Source organism: Aethalodelphis obliquidens, unplaced genomic scaffold (assembly GCF_003676395.1).
Source record: "Aethalodelphis obliquidens isolate GAN/ISIS:26980383/991018 unplaced genomic scaffold, ASM367639v1 scaffold1, whole genome shotgun sequence".
In the NCBI taxonomy this organism is placed as follows: domain Eukaryota; kingdom Metazoa; phylum Chordata; class Mammalia; order Artiodactyla; family Delphinidae; genus Aethalodelphis; species Aethalodelphis obliquidens.
The window spans coordinates 4,140,110-4,166,313 of NW_020837945.1; the positions used below are offsets into that span (position 1 = coordinate 4,140,110).

At 52.7% G+C, this 26,204-nt stretch overlaps 1 protein-coding gene across 1 annotated transcript; it reads left to right on the top strand.

Annotated features, from left to right (window-relative positions):
- The first annotated feature begins 1,469 nt into the window (after positions 1–1,469).
- On the top strand, positions 1,470–25,633 carry TMPRSS2 (transmembrane serine protease 2). Its single transcript, XM_027122628.1, has 13 exons — positions 1,470–1,534; positions 4,281–4,503; positions 7,998–8,084; positions 8,763–8,876; positions 12,537–12,663; positions 13,818–13,928; positions 17,588–17,631; positions 18,646–18,817; positions 20,358–20,533; positions 21,216–21,311; positions 23,591–23,733; positions 24,152–24,304; positions 25,582–25,633. Exons 1-13 carry the CDS (start codon positions 1,520–1,522, stop codon positions 25,591–25,593), a joined length of 1,473 nt encoding a protein of 490 aa, XP_026978429.1. The 5' UTR covers positions 1,470–1,519; the 3' UTR covers positions 25,594–25,633.
- Positions 25,634–26,204: the final 571 nt, after the last annotated feature.

Here is a 26,204-nt window from a genome sequence, read left to right on the forward strand (position 1 = left end):
AACAACCCCGTAGTGGGTGCTACTGTTAACCCCTTTTGCAGACAAGGAAACCAAGGCCCAGAAACCTTAACTGAGTGGCCCCAGGTCACAGGTAGTGAGTGACTGAGCTGGGGTTTGGATCCAGAGTCTAGTCATCGTGCTGTCTGCATCTGCTGTGTGCCGGGCACTTTACAGATGAAAAACGATCAGACCTGATCTGGCCAGCTCTGAAACCCAGAGCTTTCTCACTGTGGATGGGGTCCTGTGGAGGCGTGATTGTGAAGGCCGTTTCTTGGAGTATTGTTTGGTCAATTCAGGGCAGCCAGGGGTGGTGGACAAAGGCCATTATTTGCTTATGATGGGAAGAGTGACGTCAGATAAGCCTTTACTATAAAATTTTTTATGTTGATGGTCTTTCTAGATAACTACTGTTCACAAATGTCAGAAAACAAGGTGACCCAGGGCTTTCTTTTCATGACCGATATCCTTAGAAACCACCCAAATGGTTAGTTCTAAACTTCTTTCTTTTCTGGATTTGGGATAGTGAGTGGAGTAGCAGGCAGGGATGGATGTGTTTTTTGTTTGTTTGTTTTTTTGTTTGTTTTTTGTGGTATGCAGGCCTCTCGCTGCTGTGGCCTCTCCCGTTGCGGAGCACAGGCTCCGGACGCGCAGGCTCAGCGGCCATGGCTCACGGGCCCAGCCGCTCCGCGGCATGTGGGATCTTCCCGGACCGGGGCACGAACCCACGTCCCCTGCATCGGCAGGCGGACTCCCAACCACTGCGCCACCAGGGAAGCCCAGTACGGATGTGCTTTATGGAATTTCTAAATGTATTTGTTTATTAAGGTTGGGGCAGTTCCATATGGATTATTTGAAAAGTCATGTGTGGCCTCCATGTGGGTCTAAGCTCTAGACCGCCTGCTCCACGCTGGGGTCGGTGGTTGCTCCATTGTCCCAGTGGGTGCTCTGCAGAATCTTATCACCCCTGCCGTGGCCTGGGCACGTGAGGTGTCTGCCTGTGCCCCCGTGTTAAATCCTCATGTGAGCAATCCAGCACGATGGCTGCGTCCGCTTCTGTCTGAGATTCAGAGAGGTCAGTCGCCCAAGGACACCTCAGGGTGTGGCACTGCCAGGAGTTGACCCGGATTTTTGCCTTCCTTCACCGCCACCCGACTCAACGGTCTATAAGTCCCTGTGCACGTTTCTCTCTTCCTGGATTCTCCTTTTGGTGGAGGTGACGTCGGGGAAGTCTGGGCTTCCGGGTGGGAGCTGGGTGAGTGCCGCAGGCCCTGAACTTAGCAAGCAAGTGGGTCCCCGTCTTCTTCAGGATGAGCAGCTGCAGGAGGAGGTGGTGAGCTGAAGGCAAAGGTGAGCGGGCAGAACCGCCATGGCTCTGGCGAGAGGTGATCCTTCTACTGCATTCTCGAGTCATCGTGTGCAAACTCACCGGTACAGAAATAGCACAGTCTTGTTGTTTCTTCTAGGTCAGCTTGGACGTTCCAAATACCTCCCTTTACCTGATGCAGCTGATAAAATCAGGATGGCTTTAAACTCAGTAAGTGGTTAATCATTACCTTCCTGGCCCTTCCTCTGTTCCCGGTTCCTTCTGTTATTTCCAGCTATGTGTGTGAGTCGGCATTTTAAAAGCTGCTTGCAGGACTGCCTTTGCTCCCCGGATGCTGTGAAGGCGTTCTTGGGGTGAGGGGTGAGCAGGGGCTGGGTGGGGGGAGCCATGTGACAGCTGCACAGCGGGAAGTCTCAGAGCTCTCGGAGGGGGTGTGGATGTGTGATTCTCCCCTGGGCCTCTTCTCTTCCTGCTCAGGTTGGGGTGGGGCAAGAGGACAGGGGTGAGGGTGTGGGGACAGATAGAGGCAGGACAGTGGTGAGAGGGAGTGAGTCCTGGGGAGAAAAGCGCGCTTGGGATACCGCCAGCCAGCAGAGCACAGAGTCGCCTTGCTTCCTGGTAGCCTGGGACAGGCTATGGCTGTGTGGGACACTGGGCTGGCTGCCCCTCTCCCTGAGACCCTCTCCCCCCGCAACACACACACTTTGGAGACAAATGCACTATCTTTGTTCCCCATCGCATCTTACTCATGGTCTTATATCTGGGAATAAGTGCATTTAGTAGTTATTCTACTGGTTAATGACAAAATTCTTCTCTCTCTTCTATCTGGAAAACAGACGTTTGCTTCCCCTGCCCCTTTATTTAGTATTATGTATTTATTTATACTAGAGCCTTTTTAAAATTTAAATCCACAGCACAGGAATTCACTGGGCCGAACCGCTCCCACCTTTCCTGGGAAGGACGGCATGTTCTTACATGCTTCAGATAGAGGCCAAACGCCTGTGCCGCTTTCTGGCCTCTGGTTCCCCCATTTAGATGAGAGATTACATTTCGTATCCCTTTCTGTTACTGCTCTGGTTTCGAGTGTAATCTTTGGACTTTGGAAGGAGCGCGTTGGTGAGTTATTAAACTTGCATTCGGCCCATTGCTTTCTAATCACGCTGCCCTGGAGGCCCTGTTTAAAATTCTCAGCATCTAGTCGCCTCTGCTCAGAATACTGGTCCTCTCTGAACTCTCGGTCAACAAGGAGCAAGGGGACAAATTACTGAGTGGGCAGGAGTGTTGCATGTGGGCACTCAGATAAGAGGGCAAGTGTGGCTCTCAGAGTGGCCCAGCCAGTGGGTGGTTCAGGGGGGCTGACGCAGGACAAGGCGGCAGGCTGCTGGGGTCCGGAGTATCCAGTGGGGGGACAGGGCCTGGAGAGGGCAATTTTTAAGTAGGCAGAGGGGGAGGGGAGGGCATTCTAAAAAGATGGAAACCAGCCAAAGGCTGGAGCTGAGAGGGAAATGGAGTAGCTGGGCCCCCCCTTCCACGTTTGTGTGTGTACACACTGTGTCCCAGAAATTCCACTGACAGGGACGGAGCCGCGGAACTCCGCACACTCTCAACATAAACGCATGTGCCCTAGAAAGGTGCTTGTGGGAGCAGATCTGCTGCCCCCCCCCCAGTTGTAAACCTTTTAGGTAGATTTCTTAATCTCTGTCACTCACGTTCCTGTCTGCAAAATGGGTCTATCCGTCACAGCTGTACCATCTTAGGGGGTTACGGTCACGCTTCAAGGAGGGCACGAATACAGATGCCCGAAGCAGGCGAGTTCTCGAACGTCAGCTCTTATTATTCTCATTCTAATTCTGGCATTGCTAGTCCATAACTTTGTAGCCCACTCTCAGGGGACAGGGTATTGTCTCGTTCCCAGACTTCTACACGTTTTTTTACTCAGTCTCAATGTCAGCCATTTGTTTTTTTTTCTTTATTTCAAAAGATGAATAGTAAACAAACAAACAAACAAACCCAAAAACTATTGCCAATTAATTGGAAACGCTGGTGAGTTTTCATTCTATGTGAGTTCAGTTATTGGCATAATTAAAGATGCCCTAAAGGAATCTGCAGCACTGACCCAGCCATCCCACTACTGGGCATATACCCTGAGAAAACCATAATTCCAAGAGTCATGTACCACAATGTTCATTGCAGCTCTATTTACAGTAAGCAGGTCATGGAAGCAACCTAAGTGTCCATCGACAGATGAATGGACAAAGAAGATGTGGCACATATATACAGTGGAATATTACTCAGCCATAAAAAGAAATGAAATTGAGTTATCTGTAGTCAGGTGGATGGACCTAGAGTCTGTCATACAGAGTGAAGTAAGTTAGAAAGAGAAAAATAAATACCGTATGCTAACACATATATATGGAATCTAAGAAAAGAAAAGGTTCTGAAGAACCTAGGGGCAGGACAGGAATAAAGACGCAGACATAGAGAGTGGACTTGAGGCCATGGGGAGGGGGAAGGGTAAGCTGGGATGAAGTGAGAGTGGCATGGACATATCTACACTACCAAGCGTAAGATAGATAGTGGGAAGCAGCCGCATGGCACGGGGAGACCATCTCGGTGCTTTGTGACCACCTAGAGGGGTGGGATAGGGAGGGTGGGAGGGAGATGCAAGAGGGAGGGGATATGGGGACATATATATACGTATAGCTGATTCACTTTGTTATAAAGCAGAAACTAACACCATTGTAAAGCAATTATACTCCAATAAAGATGTTAAAAAAAGAAGAATCTGCAGCGCTGTCCCAGTGTCTTGTCTGAGTGTGATGGGGTGTATATTTAACCTTTAGGATAATTAGGGTTTTGTATCATTCATCTTCTTTTTTAATTTTTAAAAAAAATGTTTAGTGGGGTATAGCTGCTTTACAATACTGTGTCATTCATCTTCTTTTTAATCATTCAGGGGTCACCACCAGGTGTCGGGCCTTACTATGAGAACCATGGATTCCAACCCGAAAGCCTCTACCCGCCGCAGCCGCCCATGGCGCACCGTGCCTACGCGGGGTACCCGGCTCAGTACTACCCGCCCGCGGTGCCCCAGTACGCCCCGAGGGTTCAGACGCGCACCTCGACACCCGTCATCCTCATGCAGCCCAAACCCCCGTCGGGGCCAGCATGCACCTCAAGTAGGACCCTTTTTGCATTTATTTCCTCTAATGGAGCCTGAGTTTTGGGTCTGCCTTGTCCGGTAGCCCGTCTGCCCCACCGGCTCTGGTGCCAGCTCTCCTCTGTCTGCCGGGCTGATCTGGCTCTGCGTACCTCTCCCCTCCCCCACTCTGTGTCAAAGCTGTGGGCCTGGGTCTCGCCTCCTGTGGGCCTTTGAGGGCCTCCCGGCTGCTAAGACCTTCATCTTCCACTAATGCTCTGGTAATGGCTTGGCCTGTACCCCCCAGGGTGGTCTTTCTAGCTGGGCTTCTCTGAACTGCTTCTTGTCTGCGTGGTTTGCCGCTGAATCATCTTGAGTAGATGGTAAACCCCCAATGCAGCGAGAAACGATTTAACCTTTCTCTGTGTACCATTCCCTGGGCACTGCAAGTCACGTTCAAGGTGCTCAAAGAGTAGCTTGTGTATTTTGTGTTTGGTGAATGAAGTGGCCGGTGGAACTGTTGTACAGAAGCATCTTCAACATTTCTCTTGCCTTGAAGGGTCTTGTAGCCAGACCTGACTGGGCCACGGAGGAGGGCTGAGGGACTGAAGGTGGTGTGTCCTCTGCCCATCCCCTTAATCCCATATCTTTCTTATCCTCTCATTCATCTCCTTTCTTTGCATTGCATTTTATCTCTTCTCCCTCCAGACCCCTTCCTGTCGCACCCCTCCCCAGGCTTTTAATGCAGGCTAGTTGATGTGGTGAGAACTGCCCAGGCAGGACAAGTACGGCCATTACTAGTATGAGCACAGAGCCAGTACAGTGGCTGGACCAAGGAACATTTTCACTGATAATGTTTTAATTTTAATTCGTGAGATACGCCTACCTACGTCCACCACTTACACAGTTAAAGATTAGTGACAGAGTGAATTTCCACGTGCCGCCACCATGCCATAAATAATGACAGTAAGGAATAGTGAATAAGACCCGTACCCTTTGAAGACGCCCCTCCGCAGACCACTCCAGCTCTTCACAGGTGCCGTCGCCCTTGGATTTCTGCCTCGGTCCTTGCCTCTGCCTCCTTCGCGCTTCATAGGTGGCTCGTCCATCCTTCCTTCTCTGCACCGCTACTCTCTTCCATTCCTGTGTTTTCTGCCCCTGCCCCTTTCCTGTGTGGTTCTCTTTCCCTCCATTCATTTGTCTTGGATCAAGGAAACACTTGTCTCTGCACTGATGTCTTTCTGGTGGTGGTTGGTAGAATGAGGCCAGTGGCTGCTACTCGGGGTGATTTCGACCCCCAGGGACATCTGGCAATGTCTGGAGACAGTTTTGGTTGTTATAACTGGGCTGGGGGTGCTCCTGGCATCTCCTGGGTAGGTGCCAGTGACGCTGCTTAACATCCTCCAGTGCATAGGGTGACCACTCCCCCACCAAGAATGACCCAGCCAAGGTGTCCGTGGTACCCAGGCTGGGGACCCCTAGTCTTAGCCTGTCATGCTCTTAGCTCATCCTTCCCTCTCTTCCCCGACACTTGGCAAACACTGATCTAACTGTCTCCACAGTTTTGCCTTTTCAGAATGTAGAGTTGGAATCATGCAGCATGTAGCCTGGCAGAGCCTTGACAGTATTTTGCAAGTTACTTAAACAGCACAAACTCAAGAGAACCCCAGCAGGAATACAAGGGACATTTTTATCTTAATGGCTCTATTTGTTTTATCAAGAGTCGTAGGTGTTTCACATTGAACCACAAGGCATACACATGTGAATGCTTGGGTTTTGGAGGACTGAAGGTCAACAATCCTGTGCTACTAATAGTTGACACTGGACACGATAGGGCTTTTGCACCAACAATTGACAACAATGAAGGTAAATAATAGTCAGTTATAATTACACTCAGAATCTGTACAGTTGCAAACCAGCACCCAGTCATGTCTGATCGACCAGACAATGATTCCGAAATGCCTGTCCCCCAGAGGTGAGATCCGGGACTCCCGCTGCCCGAGTTCCTAGTGAGGGCTGGGCAGGTTGCCACCTTCTCAACGAGAGGTTCAAGATACCTAGTTTAATAGCCCTCAACTCACCAGGCACGCTATTTTACCTTGGATAAGGTAACACATAGGGAATTCTCCTAAAGGAAGACATCATCATTGACGAATGGGTCAAATTGGCCACTTGGAATTTTCCCTGAGCTTCCTTGGGGACCCTGCCCTGCTATCGGTAAGATGCAGGCACAGTGCCAAGTCCTGATAATGTGGCTGGCGGTACGTGGAGCTCCTCAGGCCGGCGGCTGTGACCTCACCCGTGAGCCTGTGGCACTGCAGACTCACGCCTCCTCTCCCCGAGCTGAGTCAGAATCTCTGGGTAACAGGCTCCCCAGTGATTTCTAAGCCGGTTTGAGCACAGACTGTGGGATTGGCAGAACATGGTAACGAAATGAGAGGCGAGGCTTTGAGCCCCGATCAGATGGGTCAGCTCTGGTCTCTCAACCCCAGAAGCTGAACGTCTTGGTCTGGTGGACTTCTCGAAGCAAGAATGTGCACAGGTGGGGTGCAAGGCCCCCCCACACTGCACCTCTGCAGCCTGGGTGTCCTCCTGTATGAACTAAGCGGTTGGAGGGTCTGTGTGAGCGCCTTCGCCCGGACACTGCCCTCTGCCTCTCCGCCTATCCCAAGGGATCACTGGGCCAGGAGCTGCTCTCTGCACAGGACCTGCTGAGGGTGGCGGTGGGGGGGGGCCTTCCTCTGAACGTTGGCATGACGTTCGGCTTACAGTCTGACCGACAATGGCGTGTTGGTTTGTTTTGACTAGAGAGCGCTGGTGACCTTCTCCAAAGACTTGTATTCTTAGCTGAAACGTAAGCCCAGAGTTCCTGCCCCCAGACCCGGGAGCGATGCCAGCGCTGCCCAGTAGAACTTCCTGCAGTGACGGAATGTCCTGCCTCTTCACAGTCCAGCGCAGTAGCCACTGGTCACATGGGATTACTGAGTAGTTGAATTTACCGAATGATTTAATATCATTTAACGGTAATTAACTGAAGCGCAAATAGCCACATGTGGCCAGTGACTGTTTAAATGAGTCAGTGTGGCTCTGTCCCATCCCTCCCTAAACCACCTTGAGGAAGAGGCTTTTTTCCCGCTGCCTTGGGTACCACTGACACGGAGATGATAGTCTGAGGAGCATTATTATTATTTTGCTTATGCCTTATAATCACCGGAACAAGGTATGTTTCCTTTTTTTCAGCCATTTTTTTATTCATCATTTATTTGACTACCTTCAGGCCATACTTGTGGAAGAGCTTAATTTTAATGTATGTTGCTTCATATCACGGCTTCCTGCTTCGGTTCTCAAAAAAAGCCTAAAGTTCAGTGCTGTGGAAGAAGTAAGACCTCCCAGGATACGTTCATAAAGAGAAAACTCACATTTTTAAATGTATAAGAAGCTATTATTCCTTGATAGGATACACCATATATATTTGAGAGTCTAACTTCTAAGAAACTTGGCGACTAAGTTGTTCACTTGACTCTTTTCTTCCAGGGACTAAGAAAGTCCTGTGTGTCACCTTCTCCCTGGGGGCCCTTCTGGCTGGAGCAGTCCTGGCCGCCCTGCTGCTGTGGAAGCTCAGTAAGTGCAGGACGGGGCCAAGTCGTGGTGCGCCGGCCCTTTAGTGGCCCTACTCTCTGGGCTGGGGGCTCACCCACAGCCCCTCGGGAAATTTCTCATCTCTTTCCTCCTGTTTGGTTACGTGATGCACGAATACCCTTTCTCGGAAGTGGCCAATCTCGTTTGCATGCTTCCTCCTAATCCGTGGGCTGTCAAGGTCCCGTGCCCTTTGTGTGTGATATTCATACACATGGGAGAAGCACGTTGAGTTTACCCCGTGCTTCAGGCACTAGGTGGCACCTGGCACTCGTGAGCACAGTGGGTGCAGCACCTCGGGGCCACACCTGGGCCCTGTGTCTCAGTGTACAGCGGTGGCTGCCACAGGCCCCTCCTGTACCCACAGCCACGTCTCCTCCATCAGCCCGGGGCAGGGTTTGTGGATCACAGGACTCACCTGTGTGGCAGAGAGGGCGGGTGCTGTCCAGATCCGAGGCTAGGGGTCCTCCCCTGAGCAAAGGGACAGACCCGAGGGGGTCAGGATCCCTGCGGCCGCTCCCTGTGACGTACGTTGTCGGCAAGGACTCATCCCCTCCTTCAACAGTAAAGGAGGAAAAGCTCACTCCCTCTTGTCACCTGGGTGCTGGGAGGTTTTCTCGGTTTCTCAGCCCGATGGACATCTCCCTTCCATTTCTCTGCCAGTGGAGGACGAGTGCTTGGGGATGGAATGCAGCTCCTCGGGGACCTGCGTCAGCCCCTCTCACTGGTGCGACGGCATCCTGCACTGCCCCAGCGGCGAGGACGAGAGCCGGTGCGGTGAGTGGCGGGGCCGTGCCGGCTGCCTCGGAGGGGGGACCGCTCTGCCCCACCACAGAGGCCACAGCAGGGCAAGCGTGACGGTGTCAGGCCCGTGTCCCGAACGCCGAGCGTTCCACAACTGAATCCCTTCCTGAAGGCTGAGCCTCGCGTCTAAGCCCGGTTTTCAGATGACGGGACAGGCTCAGAGTGGGCGAGCGCCAGCCCTCCACCAGCATCGCGCAGCATGGGGGAAGGGAGACCACAGCCCAGGGCCAGGCCAACGTGCCTGCCCCAGCTGCCACGACATCACTAAAACAGGCAAACTGTTTAAGACATAAAGTTGGGAGTGGGCTCTGCGTTTTCTAAACAAGCTGCCTTTCAAGTGATCTATGTTGTCACGGGGTGGGCACCTTTTCTGCTTTTATTATTTTCAATGAATTATTTCATGGGTGGTAAAGTGGTCATGCCAGGGAAAATGATGACCCTGGCGTTGAGGACGAGCCTTGTGCTAATACCCACTGAGGGCCATACCCAGAGCCTAAAGCCTGCTGCGTCCTCTGGGAGCTGTGTTAACTCTGAACGCAGGTGATGCCAGTCAAAGGCCGGGCTCTACGCCACCGCTGTCTTCCTTCTGCAGCCATCCTGGGGGAGGATGGATTTCCCGTACATCCCATTTCCAGGTCAGGGCACCTGTGTGAGATGCAGTGCGGACTTGGCCGTGGAATCCTCAGGGTTGGGGGTTAGGCCAGAGCTCAGTCTCTGCACCATCTGCATGGACCTGCGTCCACGCTGGTGCCTTGGCCTCTAAGTTCCGACCTCCTGCAGTTCCTTCCCGGAGGGGGTTTGCACTGGGCAGTGACTCACTCTGTAAACTGTTGACATAGTGACTTGCCTTTATTTTGGTGATAATATATTTGTCACCATTTTCTTAAGTAAAGCAGGGAGTTTTTGAGGTTGAGAAGATGTGGTTAAGCTCTCAGGCGAGATGACATTTGATGTTTCCCTACCTGTGCATGTGCATGTGTTGATAAACTCTAGCAAGACAAACTCATGTTACCTGGAGAGACTTTCTCTCTCTCTTCTTAATACTGAAGTTGTATTTACTTAAATACTTTAAGAGTTAGTGTACTCAAATAGATCATAATTCGGGAAGTCCCTAAGGGTATGCAGTGAAAAATCTCATCTCCCCCATTTCACTTACGCTCATGCACACTCACACACACACACACACACACACACTCACATACTCACACAGAGTATATACTCACACACTGTGAGATAACAGAGTGTATGTATTGGTCTCTGCCCCCCGTTCCCGGCACAGGGCTCCTGAAACTCTAGTGATTCCGAAGTGAAAAGACCACCAGGTGCATCTTTGGTTCTAGTATTTCATCCTTGACCCCAGTTTCTGACACGGAGCTCCTAAAACCCTTGTCATTTCCTGGGTGATAGGAGTGTCTTTTGTCCTAAGAACGCGACTCTTGGCGGGCTCCTGAATGGCTCCTGGATGGGGGCTGGTCTTGGTTAGAAGCTTAGACTGTAGCTCCGCACCCCACTGTCTAGAGAGGGGGAGAGGCTGAAAATGGAGTTAATGATCGAACATGCCTACGTGATGCAGCCTCCATAAAATCCCAAAAGTACAGGGTTGGGGAGCTTCCGGGTTGGTGACCCCATGAAGATCTGGGGAGACCGGTGTGCCCAGAGGGCACGGAATCTCCCGCCCCTCCCCACACACCTTGCCCTGTGCTTCTCTTCCTCTGGATGTGCATCTGTGTCCTTTATCCCATCCTTTATCATGAACTGGTAAACAGTAAGTAAATGGTTTTCCTGAGTTCTGTGAGCTGCTCTAGCAAATTAATCGAAGCTGAGGAGGGGGTCGTGGGAACCTCTGAGTTCTAGCTGGTCATTCAGAAGCACAGGTGACAACCTGGACTTGGGGCTGGCATCTGAAGTGGGGGGGCAGGGGAAGGGGGAGGAGGGCAGTCTTGTGGGACTGAGCCCTCAACCTGTGGGAGCTCACACTATCTCCAGGTAAAGAGTGTTAGAATTAAATTGTAGGACGCCCAGCTGGTGTCGTGGAGAATTGCTTGGTGTGGAGAAAACCCCCTGCACGTTTGGTGACCAGCCGTGTCAGGAGTGACATGTTCTGTGCGAGCAGTAAAGAAGACACACGTGAAACAAGGATGTGAGGAAGAGGAAAGAACAGGGTAGTTTTTCTAACACACAGACACACTCACACACAGACACACACACAGACACACACACACTCACACACAGACACACACACACACACACACACACACACACGCCTGTTCATCAGCCAATCATGTTTTTTCCTTAGGGGCAACGAATAAGAGTATCTTGTTTCTCCTTGCACAGAGTTTTTGCACGAAAATGTAAATGTGTGTTTGCATCGTTAATGTGCCCATTTCCCTATGGTTGCCATCCAGCTGACTCCACAGGACTTGATGACACATCCTGGAAGTCACTTTTCTGCTGGGACGTGAGCCTCCCCTTTCCCTCCGCTGCACTCGCAGCGTTCCTTTGCATGGAATCCTGAGCAGTTTCACGTGTACAGAACGAACAGTTCCCATCCCCCCCCGGCCCTCACATACAGTCGCCCCTGCTTGTAACATCTTGCATTGGGGTGGTACCTGCACTGTAAGTGATAAGTCGATATTGATACATTGTTATTGACTAAAGTCCTTAGTTTACATTAAGGTTTACTCGGTATTGCAGATAAATGTATACATCTGGACAGTAGGTTTGGACAGATGTCTAACATGTGTCCACCATGACAGTGTCATACAGAGTAGTTTCACTGCCCTAAAAATCCTCTGTGCCCTACTTGTTCATCCCTTACTCCCCAGCCCCGAGTAACCACTGATCTGCCTACCGTCTCCATGGTTTTGCCTTTCCCCAAGTATCTTAGAATTGGAACCCTTTCAGATGCTTCTTTCACTGAATGATGTGCATTTAAGGTTCCTCCACGTCTCTTCATGGCCTGAGAGCTCAGTTCTTTCTAGTGTTGAATCGTAATGCATTGTCTAGATGTCCTCCAGTTGGCTTATCCACTCACATGGTGTGTGGAATCACTCATCACAGAAGCAGTAGGAAGTGATCAGACCAAGGCTGGTCATTCCACAGCAGAATGAGCCCCAGATGCCAGGCCCTGAGCAACCACTAATCTACTTTCAGTCTCTATAGGTGTCCTTCTCTAGACGTTTCACAGAAATGGGATCATACAGTGTGTGAGCCTTTGTGTCTGGCCTCTTTCACTCAGCAGAATGTCGTGGGTGCTGTATTGTGTCAGTGTTTCATCCCCTTTCATGAACAAATAATACTGCATTATGCAGATGGACCACATTTTGAGCATTCATCGGTAGATGGACATTTGGGTTGTTTCCACCTTTCGGCTCTTGTGGATAATGCTTTCACGAACATTTGTGTACAGTGTTCCCTTTTGTCTGAATACCTGTTTTCAGTTCTTGTGGGTGAAGGGCATATTTTGCGGGGAAAGGCTGGATTCTCGGCACCTCTCATGTGTAGCTGGTGCCTTGGGAAGAGGGAGCCCAGCCCTGCCTCTGGGTCCCAGGGCCTCTGTGTCCCAGGGAAGGTGGGGCTTATGTGGCGGACAGGACGATGGTTTGAGACTCACCAGAATCTCCCTTCCTGCAGTTCGCCTCTACGGACCCAACTTCATCCTTCAGGTGTACTCAGCTCAGAGGAAGTCCTGGCACCCCGTGTGCCAGGATGACTGGAGTGACAACTACGGGAGAGCAGCGTGCCAGGACATGGGCTACCCGTGAGTTCCGAGCCCCGTGGCCTCCGTGATGATGGTGACAGGCGCAGAGACATAAGATCAGTGCTTCTCTCTGTCCCTCCCTGGAAGCGCCAGCACAGGGGCACCGCGAGCCTTTGTCTCCTTTCTAAAGCCAGCAGGGGACCGTGGGCACCACACTGCCCCATCCCCCTCCATGGCATCCCCAGCCCTGCCTCTGGGGCCTCCATCAGCTCCTGGTTCCTCGAGGCTGTCCAGTTCTGCGGTCACCAGGGTCCAGGGTGCTGGCCGAGGGCCTTGGGTGACTCATTTCCTAAGGAGCCCCCAGGCAGGGTCGAAGCCTTGACTCCACTCACCTCCTGGGTGGTAGCGAGAGGGGAGGGCTGCAGGGAAGGTCTGGAGGGAACAGATCTGCATAACCTTCACTGCGTGAGCGCGGAAGGCGCTGGAGGCCTTTGAACAGAAGAGAGCTGATCAACAGATTTATCCGTTAGAGAATTCATTCCTCATGCAGCCACCAGAGGAGGTGGGAGAGGGGGGTGGGAGTGCCCCCTCCTCAGGATTCCAGCCAGGGACACGCCAGACCATCCTTGTCAACGCGTGGCAGCCGTCTGGCCTCCCAGGGAAAAGCTGTGCGATTTCATTGCCACCGTCTCTTCCTTGGGGGTGTCACCGTGTAAATTCTGTGCAATTCTAGTGTGTTGCCTTTATGCCAGTTTTCAAAGTGAATTACCACTTGATAAGAAAGCTGGCATCTTAGCTAGTGAAATACTTCAAAATGCCAGCCCCCAATTGCAGCGTATGTCACTGGGAATGACGTAGGTGAGGTCCCATCACGGTTCAGGGTCTGTATTTTTTCGCTGGGAGCATTTGAACATGTGTAATTTTGTTACATTATATGTACTCACACACCCTTATTCTTACTGCTTCTTTATCCTAATCCAGATTAGATTAGAAACACGACTGATGGAGGACATTTCCCTGACACTTCAGGCTTATCGGATGGAAAGATGGTTATAACGCAGCGTCACTTGACTGGAAGTTGTGTTTTTGTTTTCCCAAATGCTATGCTGTTCCTCGTAACCAGAATGTCATATTCTGATGTAGCTATAACATAGGATTCACGAATGCTCACAACAAAACCCATTATTTTAAATAAGATTTTCTGTCTTTTTCAGGAATAGTTTTTTTTCTAGCCAAGGAATAGTGGATGACAGCGGGGCCACAAGCTTCATGAAGCTGAATGTCAGTGCCAACAATATCGATCTCTATAAAAAACTCTACCACAGGTATTTAATTTGGTGATTTCTTTTTAAAAATGTATTTCATTGAAGTATAGTTGATTTACAATGTTATGTTAATTTCTACTGTATGGCAAAGTGATTCAGTTATATATACGTTCTTTTTCATATTCTTTTCCCATTACGGTTTATTACAGGATATTGAATATAGTTCCCTGTGCTATACAGTAGGTCCTTATTGCCTATCCATCCTATATATACTAGTTTGCATCTGCTAATCCCAAACTCCCACTCCATCCTTCCCCCACCTCCCTCCCCGCTTGGCAACCACAGGTCTATTCTCTATGTCTGTGAGTTTGTTTCTTAGATAAGGTCATTTGTGTCATATTTTAGATTCCACCTATAAGTGATATGTGGTATTTGTCTTTCTCTTTCTGATTTACTTTGCTTAGTACGATAATCTCTAGGTCCATCCATGTTACTGTAAGTGGCATTATTTCATTCTTTATTAGGGCTGAGTAATATTCCCTTGTATGTATGGACCACATCTTCTTCATCCATTCCTCTGTCAATGGACATTTAAGTTGTTTCCATGTCTTGACTATTGTAAATAGTGCTGCTATGAACATTGGGGTGCATGTATGTTATTGAATTGTAGTTTTGTCCAGAAATATGTCCAGGAGTGAGATTGCTGGATCATATGGTAGCTCTATTTTTAGTTTCTTAAGGAACCTCCATACCGTTCTCCATAGTGGCTGCACCAACTTACATTCCCACCAACAGTGTAGGAGGGTTCCCTTATCTCCACACCCTCTCCAGCATTTGTTATTTATAGACTTTTTTTTTTTTGCGGTACGCAGGCCTCTCACTGTTGTGGCCTCTCCCATTGTGGAGCACAGGCTCCGGATGCGCAGGCTGAGTGGCCACGGCTCACAGGCCCAGCCGCTCTGCGGCATGTGGGATCTTCCTGGACCGGGGCACGCACCCGTGTCCCCTGCATCGGCAGGCGGACTCTCAACCACTGCGCCACCAGGGAAGCCCTTATTTGTAGACTTTTTGATGATGGCCATTCTGACTGGTGTGAGGTGATACCTCATTGTAGTTTTGATTTGCATTTCTCTAATAATTAGTGATGTTGAGCATCTTTCCATGTGCCTGTTGGCCACGGTGATTTCCTCTTTCCTTTCAAGAATTGTATAATGGGAATGAGTAGGAGGCGTCAGGGAGAATCACTGTCCAGAGTTTGATTTCTCTGCTGCACCTGCGGGTTTGTCTGAGTTTCTCATGGGGAGGAGATTGGACTTTATGTAGGACCGTCCCTCTGAGCAGCTCTGGGTTTATTCTAGGGAAGTGACTAAGGTTTATTTGCCATCTTGTTTGTGCCCTCTGCCCTCTGCCCTCTGCCTTCCATGGTATTGGGTAACATTGCACAATTGAAATTCCTCTTTCCTGATTTTTTTCTCTCTCTGGACATTAGACATGTACCTTACTGTGTGTCAGGGTGTGTGTCTAGGAGTCCAAAAGAATGTCTCAGGGTCCCCACTGGGGTGATCAACTCATCCTGGTTTGCCTAGGACTCTGCCGGTTTCACACTGGAAATCCTGCTTCCCAAGAAGCCCCTCAGCCCCAGGCAGCGGGGGTGGTTGGTCCCCCAGCCCAAGCAATCGTGTCAGAGGATGCTGTGCAAGGGGTGGGCCTGGGAGCGAGCGGCTGGTCCAGGGCACCAATGTTTCCTGTACCTGGAGGGATACTCGCAGCGCTGGGTGGGTCGCAGTGCGTCTGGTGGGTGGAAATGAACCTGAGCTGGTCCCGTGGTTGATGGTTTAGCTGTTTCGGAGGGTGGGGGAGAGGGCTGGACTTGAGCTACCATTCTGTGTTGCATATGTTGAAAATGGTTGCGGTCTTCCTAGGATCATTACTATCCGAATGTTCCTTAATGTAAAAGATACACAGTGTCCTTCTTGCTTAAGTCCTCCTCAGCTCCCAGGTCCCTATCTCCCATCCCCAGGCGGCCAGGCAGGCCGTCACCTCCCTGCTGGCCAGGTGCCAGATGCTGCCTTGACGGGAGGATGGACGGGTCACACTTCCCCTCCTTCCGTGTGAGTGGGAGGCTGGGAGCAGGTTTGCGTTCCTGGTGGCCCGGGGGGCTGACTTCTGCCTGGGGCACCTGGTCTGGCTGTCCCCAGGAATGTGAGAGGGTGAGCCCAGGAGAAGGGGTGCACACGGCCAGGTGTGCCCATCAAAACAGCAGGCCGTGGTTTGCCCTCCCGAGGAACTAAACACAGCTGCCTGGGCTCTTTGTAAACGCCCCCGACTGTCTCGTCATCGTCTTTGGTTACATGGAATCGGGGCTGAGCAGGGGAGGAAAGGCTGCCACCTCTCGGTAACTCACAAGGTGGCTGCTGGGTTTGGAGGAAAGACGAGGTCATTGCCTGGGATGTGGTGTCCCCGGCATGCATGGTGTGAGGTGGGAGAACTGCTTTCCTCTTTGCTTTCAGAAGTTGCTCTTTGGTACCTGAGTCCTCGCAGGGTTTGTCTGAGTGCCTGCTTTGCGCCCTGATGCCAGTGGCTGCACAGTGTGCAGAGGAGAATGCCCTTATGATCCTTAGACAGCATCTTCTCTTAATGGGAACATGTCTTCTCTCGGCATCCAACGCCCCCCAGCCAGAGACTGCCGGGACATGCCTTGTCCTGGAACTGTGGGTGTCTCCATGGAAGCGGGTGAGAAGGGACTTATTACAGGGTGTGGGCTTGTGTTGAGTCCTTTTGGGAAAGGTTCCAGGAAGCAGGGCTTTGCCCTGCATTGGATGCTGTCCGGAAGTGAGGGTGATTCTGTAGTTGGTACCTTAACGGTTTTTTTTTTTTTTAGAAGGTGGGTGGCAGGCATGAAGCCAGGCTATGGCTGGGATTGGCTGGGAAGTGCGGCTACTCGTGTCAGCCAGCATAGGGGCCTGTTGGTCACCGTGTGGCTTGGACCAGGCTCATGGGATCGTGCAGTGGGCGTGCCCGCGTCCTGATCCATCATGTAACAGTGGTCTGGCCCCATGTGGATGCCCTGGGAGCTGTTTATGTTCAACAGAACGTGGCCAGGTTCGAACATGTGGGTGTCAGGGCTGTTTCTCTTCTCCTCAGCCTATTGGGGGAAAATTCCGTACACAGTGGAACGCATTGGTTGTTTCTTTTTCACAGGTAACCTGGAATGTCTGCCCCCCAAAGGAGTAACTTTTCTTCTGTTCCAGGCAAATGATTGACTGTATAGTTTCCTGTGCGGTAAACGTAAAGCAGTTATAGGAATCTGGAAGTTTACGAACATCTTCCTGACAAAATTAAAGGATCGTTTTAAATCCCAAGGAAAACTAATAACAGCTGATATGATGTGTGCTTATCTTCACAACCATCCTATGAGTTGGTACTATATTAGCCCATTCTGCAGATGGGGAAATTGAGGCACAGAGAGGTTAGGAAGCTTGTCCAAGGTCACACAGCTTGGATTTGAACCCTGCACTTTGACTCAGTGTCTGCTCTTTACTACCGTCCCCTATGTATATAGATTTACTTTCCTTATTCAAGTCCTCAACTGTGGACTCTTCTATGTCTGGGGAGGCAGAGAGTGAGAACAGTAGAAGAAAATATTTATTTCTAAGCATTTTGAGAATCAAGTGTCTCGTTTGTTAGAGTGACCAGAATTTTCCCCTCTTCTTTTGTAGTGATGTCTGTTCTTCAAAAACAGTGGTTTCTTTACGCTGTATAGGTAAGTGATTCTTGGTTTTCCTTCTTGTGTTTCTAAAATAAGAAACGTTTGGTACTTACAGAAATGTATCTCCCTGTGTCTCTGGGGGATGTGGAGAGATAAGGTGGGGTAAGGTCAGGACGTGCCCAGCACTCTGCCCAAGGGGCTCCTTTCTTGAATTCTGATGCACTTGAGACGCCTTCAGCCTCAAGTCCAAGAAGCAGCTGTCCCATGGGGACGGGAGAGCTCAAGAAACTGCCGGGGCCACACTCTAGGGCATCCGCGCGCTGGAGCTGGACGCCTGTGCGTGTCCCCGCCCCTGTGTTTGGATTATAGTTTCCAAACCTTCTACTGGTATGGAGGACACTGTCCCTGCGCCCCCTTCTCTGGGACAGCCCCATCCTGTTCCCATTTGGGTCTCAGGCCTGAAGCTTGGCTTTTCAGTCTGAACAGCTGAAGCTAGCAGATGCCCCTAGGTGGACGCATGCCCCAGTGGTCCCGCTGGTACCTTCCCACCCAGGCTGGCTCAAGCTTCTTTAGGTCCGGAGAAAGCAGGTGCCTGCCCTGCCTTCCCGCGCACGCGCCGCCATCCACCTCCTGGCAGCTTGAGGGCAGCACACGTGAGAAAAGCCTCTTTAGCTCTGTTCGGGAATCTTGGGGCCTCTGAGCATTCGAGGGGGTGCCAGGGCCTTTGTTATCCAGGCCCCCCACCTGGTGTACGGGAGACGCCGATGGAATCGCACAAGTGCCAAGGAACAGGGGCACCCAGTGCCAGCAGAAGTGGTGCTTCCTGGGGGGAGGGGGAGGAAGCACCTCCTCTCACCCCAGCCCCCAACGCAAAGAGACCAGGACACATTCTCGGAAAGTCGGACCCCAAACAAACAGGAACAAGAACAGACAACAGTCACCCTCCGGCCAGACAGGACCCTCGGGCTGGGGGCTGTCTGGGCACCGGGTGTGACAGGCGTCAGGTGGCTGGGAGCGGGCGGCCCTGCTTCGCTCACCGGCCGGCCGCGCTGTGCTTGTCGCCCTCAGAGTGCGGGGTCTCCGGGAAGACGAGACGCCAGAGCCGGATCGTGGGCGGATCGAGCGCTGCCCCGGGGGACTGGCCCTGGCAGGTCAGCCTGCACGTGCAGGGCACCCACGTCTGCGGAGGCTCCATCATCACCCCCGAGTGGATCGTGACCGCCGCCCACTGCGTGGAGGAGTAAGTCCCGCGGGGGCGGGTCCCGGGTTGGGAGGCGGAGGCTCTGGGCCCTGCGGCCTGGAGTGAAATCTCCGAGTCCTTCGAGTTCCGGTTTCCTTGTGGACACGCGGGGATTCTAAGGGCGCCCAGGTCGTTGCCTCGCTAGGCGGGTCAAATGACTCGTGCAGTGCGTGGCCAAGCCCATCCCTTAAGCGTGCGTCCATTACTCGTGGGGTCTGGCGCAGGGATGCGGTGTGGGGCTGGGGTGATGCTGTGATCAGAACTCCTTCTAGGGGCTTCCCTGGTGGCGCAGTGGCTAAGAATCCGCCTGCCAATGCAGGGGGCACAGGTTCGAGCCCTGGTCTGGGAAGATCCCACATGCCGCGGAGCAACTAAGCCCGTGCACCACAACTACTGAGCCTGCGCTCTAGAGCCCGTGCGCCACAACTAGAGAAAGCCCGTGCACAGCAACAAAGACCCAACTCAGCCAAAAATAAATAAATTTATAAAAAAAAAAAAAAAAAGAACTCCTTCTAGCCCACAGTCTTCTCAGCTCTGTCCCACTTTTCCTGAGGCCCCTGCCCTCTTGGGAGGCCTGGTGTCCCCTGGGTGCTCATCCCCAGAGAGGATGCACTCAAAGACACTCAGACCTCGCACTGCCATGCAGGAAGGTCCTCTGTGGTCCATTAAACACCCTGGGCCACAGCATTGCCCATACAGGGGGGTGGAGAGGGGCAAGGGTAGCCATCATTTACAGTGTTAGCTTTTGTAGAAGATACTATTCCCCCTCCTTTTTTCTTAAACGTGGAGGGCTTTTTTGTGTTTTTTTTTGTGTTTGTTTTGGTCACATGGCTATTTTGAAAAAGCCTCACTCATCAGAGTTATTTTTCTTTAGAGTGAGGCCGGGCCTGGCTTGCCCGTTCTCTGGCTCAGTGGCTTCAGACAGCCCCCTCGAGGTGGCTGCCTGTAGCATCTGCACCTGTAAGACAGGTGTGCTGCTCCACGGGCTGTTGTATGGTTGAAAAAAGCAGTGTTTATTACCCAGGAGCGTTCCCTTCCTTCCATCCACCGTATTCCATGGGCTGTAGGATTTTCTTAGAAGGGAAATACCCAGATAAAGGTAATGCCGGGACGGCTATTAGACTCAGAGTCTGTTCATCAGTACACACTTATTAAGCACCTACTGTGTGCCAGGAAATGCTCTAGCATGTAAAAGTCAGTTAGACCCAGCCACGCCGGAAATGGGGTTTCAAACCTCAGGAAGGCACTTAGGCTCAAGAATAAGCGTTCTTGGAATCGCGAGGGTTTGCAGGCTGGCGGGGAAGCACGGAAGGAATCGGATTCACTGACGAGGTAAAGGAGGGGAGTGGGGGCTGTGTGAGGTGCGGAGGGGGAGGGGCCTGAGACCGGTGGTCACCTGGCCAGCCTTGTCCCGCGGCTTTTGACAAATCACATCACCTTGGAGACCTTGGCTCCGGCGGGTGGCTTTTGAAGGCCGTCAAATGAGCGTTTCGTGTTTGTGGTTCTGACACGCTGAGCGGTGTTCACGTCTGTCTTCCAGACCTCTTAACAATCCCAAGATTTGGACGGCCTTTGCAGGAATTTTGAGACAATCTTTCATGTTCTATGGAAACGGATACCGAGTAGCAAAAGTGATTTCCCACCCGAATTACGATTCCAAGACCAAGAACAACGACATCGCTCTTATGAAGCTGCAGACGCCTCTGACTTTTAACGGTGCGTAGCGGCGTTCCTGCAGCCCGGGGTACGTGAACGGTTTTGACCGCATCTTAAGGAGAAGTTGACTGGAAATAAAATGTGCTGTGATGTCCAGAAGGAAGGAACTTGCACTGAGTTGTAGTGTGTGGAGCCAGGGGAGGGGTTGGCTGCTAGAAGAGGGCTCAGCAGAGGCCGAGTCACCCCAAAATGTGCCTTTGGCCACTGAGGGATGCGTTCACTGCGGCACTTTTCCTCCTCGGCACGGTGACGACTTAATCAGCACACGTGAACGTCTAGAAAAGTTGTTTCGTAGTCAGTATCCAGTGGGTCAGACTTCACTCGGTGCTGGTTTGCAATTGCACCTGTTGTGAGTTTAATTATAAATTGCTAATCACTTACCTCCATCCTTATCAATTTAGTCCGATGCAGCCCTACCACGTCCAGTGTCAACTCTTTGCGTCACAGGACTGTCGATCTTCAATCCTCCGAAACCCTAACTTTCAGAGGGGGGCGTCTTGCCTGTTAGAAGGAGGATCCTGGCAGGGGCAGGAAAGGGGTTGCCAGGACACACTGGAACCCAGAAGTCTCCCTGGGCAGGAGGCTGGTGGTCCCAGGCCCAGGGAAGATCCAGGTGGACACCGTCGCCGGAGGCCTTCAGTTAGACCAGACCCACTCACGCTGTTTTCCCTTCTTGAAACAGACAGAGTGAAACCAGTGTGTCTGCCCAACCCGGGCATGATGCTGGAACCGACACAGGCCTGCTGGATTTCCGGGTGGGGGTCCACCTACGAGAAAGGTGAGGCTCCCAGCAGGGGATCTGCGGGTCTCAGGAGCAGATCACTGGGTTCTGAAGCGGGAGGTCTAGGTTTTGATCCTGGTTCTACCACTAAGTGATCTGACGACTTTGGGCAGTTCGCCCAGTCTTTTTGCCTGTTTCCCCCCGCGCTAGATGGGAAAATCCTGCTGCCCTACCTACCCCATGCCCTTATTAAGACCAAATAGAACAATGTGTGGAAACTGGTTTTTGAAGGGTGAAGGCCACCGTGTGAGGGGCACACGGCCCCCATGTTTGTACCCCATGGTCGCTAACAGGCCGCCCGGAAGTCTGCCTGCCTTTGACGGCTGAGTGATAACGGACTTGGTGAGGATGGGCTTGTGTGACCGGCAATGCCAGCTGCAGGCGCCAGAGGCTTTGTCCTCCTGCCCTGGCACCACAGAGTGGGAAGAGGCACTAGACCCTCCTGACGCAGGCTGGCCCAGCTGCCTTCAGTTATAATTTGCTTTCATCTCAGATAACGTTTTTCTTTTTTTTTTTTTGCGGTATGCGGGCCTCTCACTGTTGTGGCCTCTCCCGCTGCAGAGCACAGGCTCCAGACGCGCAGGCTCAGCAGCCATGGCTCACGGGCCCAGCCGCTCCACGGCATGTGGGATCCTCCCGGACCAGGGCACGAACCCGCGTCCCCTGCATCGGCAGGCGGACTCTCAACCACTGCACCACCAGGGAAGCCCTCAGATAACGTTTTTCAAATGAAGGGATCCTTGCTGTTGCATTCTTATGGAGCATTGGATGGGCTTAGTCGTCCATTTATATATTGTTTACATCCTTCCAAAAGTGTTTAGGGCACACCTCCAAGGATCTTTTAAAGCACAGTGAATAGCTCAAGGGCGGGGTGGTTGGGAGGGGTAGGGGAGATGTTGGTGGCCCTGGGTATCCTGGCATCTGGTCTAAAGAAAGCTCCTGGATTGAGCCTTCCAGGTGTGAGCAAGGTTTCCCAGCATCCAAGACAAAAGGGAAAGTCAGCCACAATTTGTGGAGCACCGACCAAGAGCTGGGAATGCAGCAGTGAACAAAATGGGACAGAAATCTCTACCCGCAGGAGCTTCACATTCTCCTGTGGATGTCTGGGGGCAGGATGTGCTCAGACAGGGAATGAATAACTGAACTAGGTGCTTGCAAACAGCGGAGGTTTGCGACAGCAAGCGGTGGTCAGGGAAGGCTTCTCGGAAGGGAGGACATTTGAGCTAAGATCTGCATGACTAGAGTGTCTTACGAACAGAAGGGCCAGTGTGGCCAGGGCACGATGAGCCGGGGTGAGGAGGCAGGCTGGGACCAGGTTGCATAGGGCCTTGTAGGCTATAATGAGGATACTGGAGTGACTTGATCTGAGAGCTGTGTAGGGAGTCACGGAAGGGTTGGGGGTGAGGGCAGATGGAACAGCACGCTGAGGGGACCAGTGCTGTGTCCTCCGAGACAAGAAGGCGGCTCAGACTGGGGGTGGGGGTGGGGTGGGGGTGGGAGCACGTTTGGGACAGAGCCTTCAGATCTGCTGATGGATGGAGTGTCAGCAGAGAAAGAGCGGAGAGTCACAGGAAGGCGGCTTCCAGCTGTGACGCGAGCCCCCCGGTGGGTGGTGAGACCATTTCCCGAGCCCGGAGGACGGGGGGCGGGGTGCGGTATGGCTTTGGGTGGAGGAGCCCTGTAGGAGAGGCACTGCCTCAGCACGGTACGCCCGTGGAGCCCGGAAGACATCCAGGTAGCAACTGGGAGACATAGAGTGCGAGTCCCAGCGAGCGTCTAGGAAGTTTCCACCTGCTGGCAGCCGAGGGCAGATGGTCAGAGAGTGAAGGGTCGTGTGGGGTTGAGGATGGTTGGGTGTTTGAGGTGGAAACACAGGGCTCCTCCGGTGGCCCTGGGAACGGTCCAGAGAAGAGGGAGCAATGAAGGAGGAAAGCTAATCCCAGGGAACCAAGTGGCTGGGTGATGGGAGAGGATGATTCTAGGACACAGGTGATGGGAGAGGATGATTCTAGGACACAGGTGATGGGAGAGGATGATTCTAGGACACAGGCGATGGGAGAGGATGAGTCTAGGACACAGGCGGAGCTCCCCAGCCCCAGAGGCAGGCAGTCTGCTCCCAAACCGAATCTGGAGCCGCTTTACACACAGACCCCAGCAGCTGGAAGATACCCCAGTGTCCCAGGAGCCAGTATGGGAGGAAGGGCGTGGCCGTCTGTCCACGCCCCCCGGGAGGGAGTCCAGGCTTCCTGGGAAAGCCAGGCCATCCTCTGTTGCAGGGAAAACCTCGGATAGGCTGAACGCGGCGATGGTGCAGCTCATCGAGCCCTGGCGGTGCGACAGCAAGCAGGTGTATAGTGACCTCATCACGCCGGCCATGATCTGCGCGGGGTACCTGCAGGGAACCGTCGACTCCTGCCAGGTGATGACCAGCTTGCTTCGGCCTCTGGGCCTTGGCCGGCTCCCAGGGGGCCCGTGAGGAGCGCCTCCTCCCCGACCTAGGGCCCGGGGGCGGCCGTGGGAAGTGACGGCCATGGACGGTGCGAAAGCCCTGGTACCCCCAACGATGCACACCGCTGCTTCCTCCGGAAGGCGCTGTGTGGTCGAAGTGTCACAGAAATAAGTCTTTTGACTATTTAAAAATATGAACAGCCATTGATTTGGCAACTACTAACTGATGCAGACGCCAATTCGTCGCTGGTGCAGTCTCTTTGGGGGACTATATGACTGTCACCTCATTGGAGGAGACCTGCAGCCCCTCCCATTACCCCCACCTCCTTCCCTCTGTGATGTACGGCCTGGGGTTTCACTTCTGCTCTGTAACCTGCTGTGTCCCCCAGGGTGACAGCGGAGGCCCTCTGGTCACTCTGAAGAGCAGCGTCTGGTGGCTGATTGGGGACACGAGCTGGGGGTCTGGCTGCGCTAAGGCTTACCGACCGGGAGTGTACGGAAACGTGACCGTGTTTACAGACTGGATTTATCGACAAATGAGGGTAACTTTCCCGTCCTCCTCGTTGGGTTCTCTGGCTTCGCTGTGTCAAAGCCTAGGAGGTGTGGTCCCCGTGCCAGGTGGCATCCCCTCCCCCACTGTCCAGGGCCCACCACTGGTGTTTGGGTGGAAACGTCTGGGGCTCAGCTTTGTAGGGTCCAGAGCTGACTGTGATGGGCTTCCTTGTGCTCTGACCACGCTCGGTTCTGGCTCAGGTGGTTCTGTTTACCCACCCAGACGTCATTGAGTCAAACTTCTGGTGGATGGGCAGAGAGCAGGGAGAGGCAGGTCAGCCAGCCGTGCCTCTGCCCTGTCCTTTTCTGGGCTATCGAGTACATCCTGGGGCCGGGGAGCAGCTGGGGTTCTCTGGTACAAGGAGAGGTGGTAAGGTGGGGAAAGATCCCAGGGGCTCCCGGCCTGGCAGTGCATAACGGAGCCCAGTCCTTGTGCTCTGCCTGGATCCTGGGTCCACCTCACGGGCCTCGGGACTGGCAGAGCCCACAGATTTCGGCTTCTTCTAGGGGTTGGCTCCTGGTGGAAGAAAAAGTTCTATTCTGTCCCCTCTCAAGTCTCCAAAGGTACCCAGATGCAGAACCAGAGGGCATTGCCCAATGAGGTCAGGCCTGCATCTCCCCAGATTGAAACCGTAGGACCTAACACCTTCAAGTGGCCACGGGGCCCATCTAGTCCCCGCCCCAGAAAGGGCCGAGTGCTGGAAATAGATGACTCCCTCTGACCCGCCGGGGGCTATGTGGTAGAGGGAAGCTGGGGGGGCTGCGGTGGGGCTGGGAGGAGAAGGCAGCCCGGACACCTTGAGGGAGGTGAGCCAGGCCAAGGGGAGACTGTCCCTCCAGGATGAGAGAGCAAACGGGCAAGGTGTGTTAAGGTACCGCCAGTGGCTCAGCACGGCCAGAGCAGGGAGTGAGAGGGCTGGGTGGCAGCAGAGAAAGTGGGTAGAAAGCAGGACAATTAGACACTTGACGTCTTTCAGTGGCTAAGGTCACACTCGGTTTGCCCACAGAGGCCTGTGTCCCAGCTGTGCTGAATGATTGGATCCCTACACACCCCGTTCCCCCTTATGCCTCAGGGCCTTTGCACATGCTGTCCTCCACTGTCAGCCTAACCCCTTGACCTTCATGCTGTAGAAACACAATATCCCTTTGTCTTATTAAGCTTACTCATTGGTGTATAAGGGCCTCACATTCATTTAGGGGAAAAAATAATTTTCTACCTTTGTTTGTCTCAAGAAAATAACATCGTTTCTTTTTCCTTTTTGAACAGGCAAACAGCTAATCCATACAGCCTGGGTCCTTGACACCATTCCACAAGAAAATGAAGGGGCTGATTTTTTTTTTTTTTTTTTTTTTTTTTGCGGTACGTGGGCCTCTCACTGCTGTGGCCTCTCCCGTTGCGGAGCACAGGCTCCGGACGCGCAGGCTCAGCGGCCATGGCTCACAGGCCCAGCCGTTCCGCGGCATGTGGGATCCTCCCGGACCGGGGCATGAACCCGTGTCCCCTGCATCGGCAGGCGGACTCTCAACCACTGCGCCACCAGGGAAGCCCGAAGGGGCTGATTTTTAATCCCTGTGCATGATGTATTTTTAGAAATGATTCCCAGGTCCTTTCGTTTTTATTAAGTAGTGAACCTGTCTGTCTTTGGCACGCTCCACAGTTCTCTGCAGGCCACATGGCCTCCCCCACCCCGGGCGTACACTCCCGCGCCCCTCGTCCGACAGGGGAGGCCCAGCTGGGTGTGGGCATGCAGGGCCGGTGCAGGGCAGAGGGATGGGGTCTGTCCCACGGGGACCTTCCTTCCAAGCCCCGTTCCAGGGGCCCCTCTTGGACGCACATGGGGCTGGTGACTTCTCAGCTGCTGGACGGCTTGAGATGGGAAGGGAGGAAGC

What these genes read in the sequence shown, in the direction of transcription:
- TMPRSS2 (XM_027122628.1), top strand. An exon ending in TATAAAAAACTCTACCACAG is followed by an intron (nt 13,929 to 17,587) that starts GTATTTAATTTG and finishes CTTCTTTTGTAG; the next exon opens with TGATGTCTGTTCTTCAAAAA. An exon ending in GACGCCTCTGACTTTTAACG is followed by an intron (nt 20,534 to 21,215) that starts GTGCGTAGCGGC and finishes TTCTTGAAACAG; the next exon opens with ACAGAGTGAAACCAGTGTGT.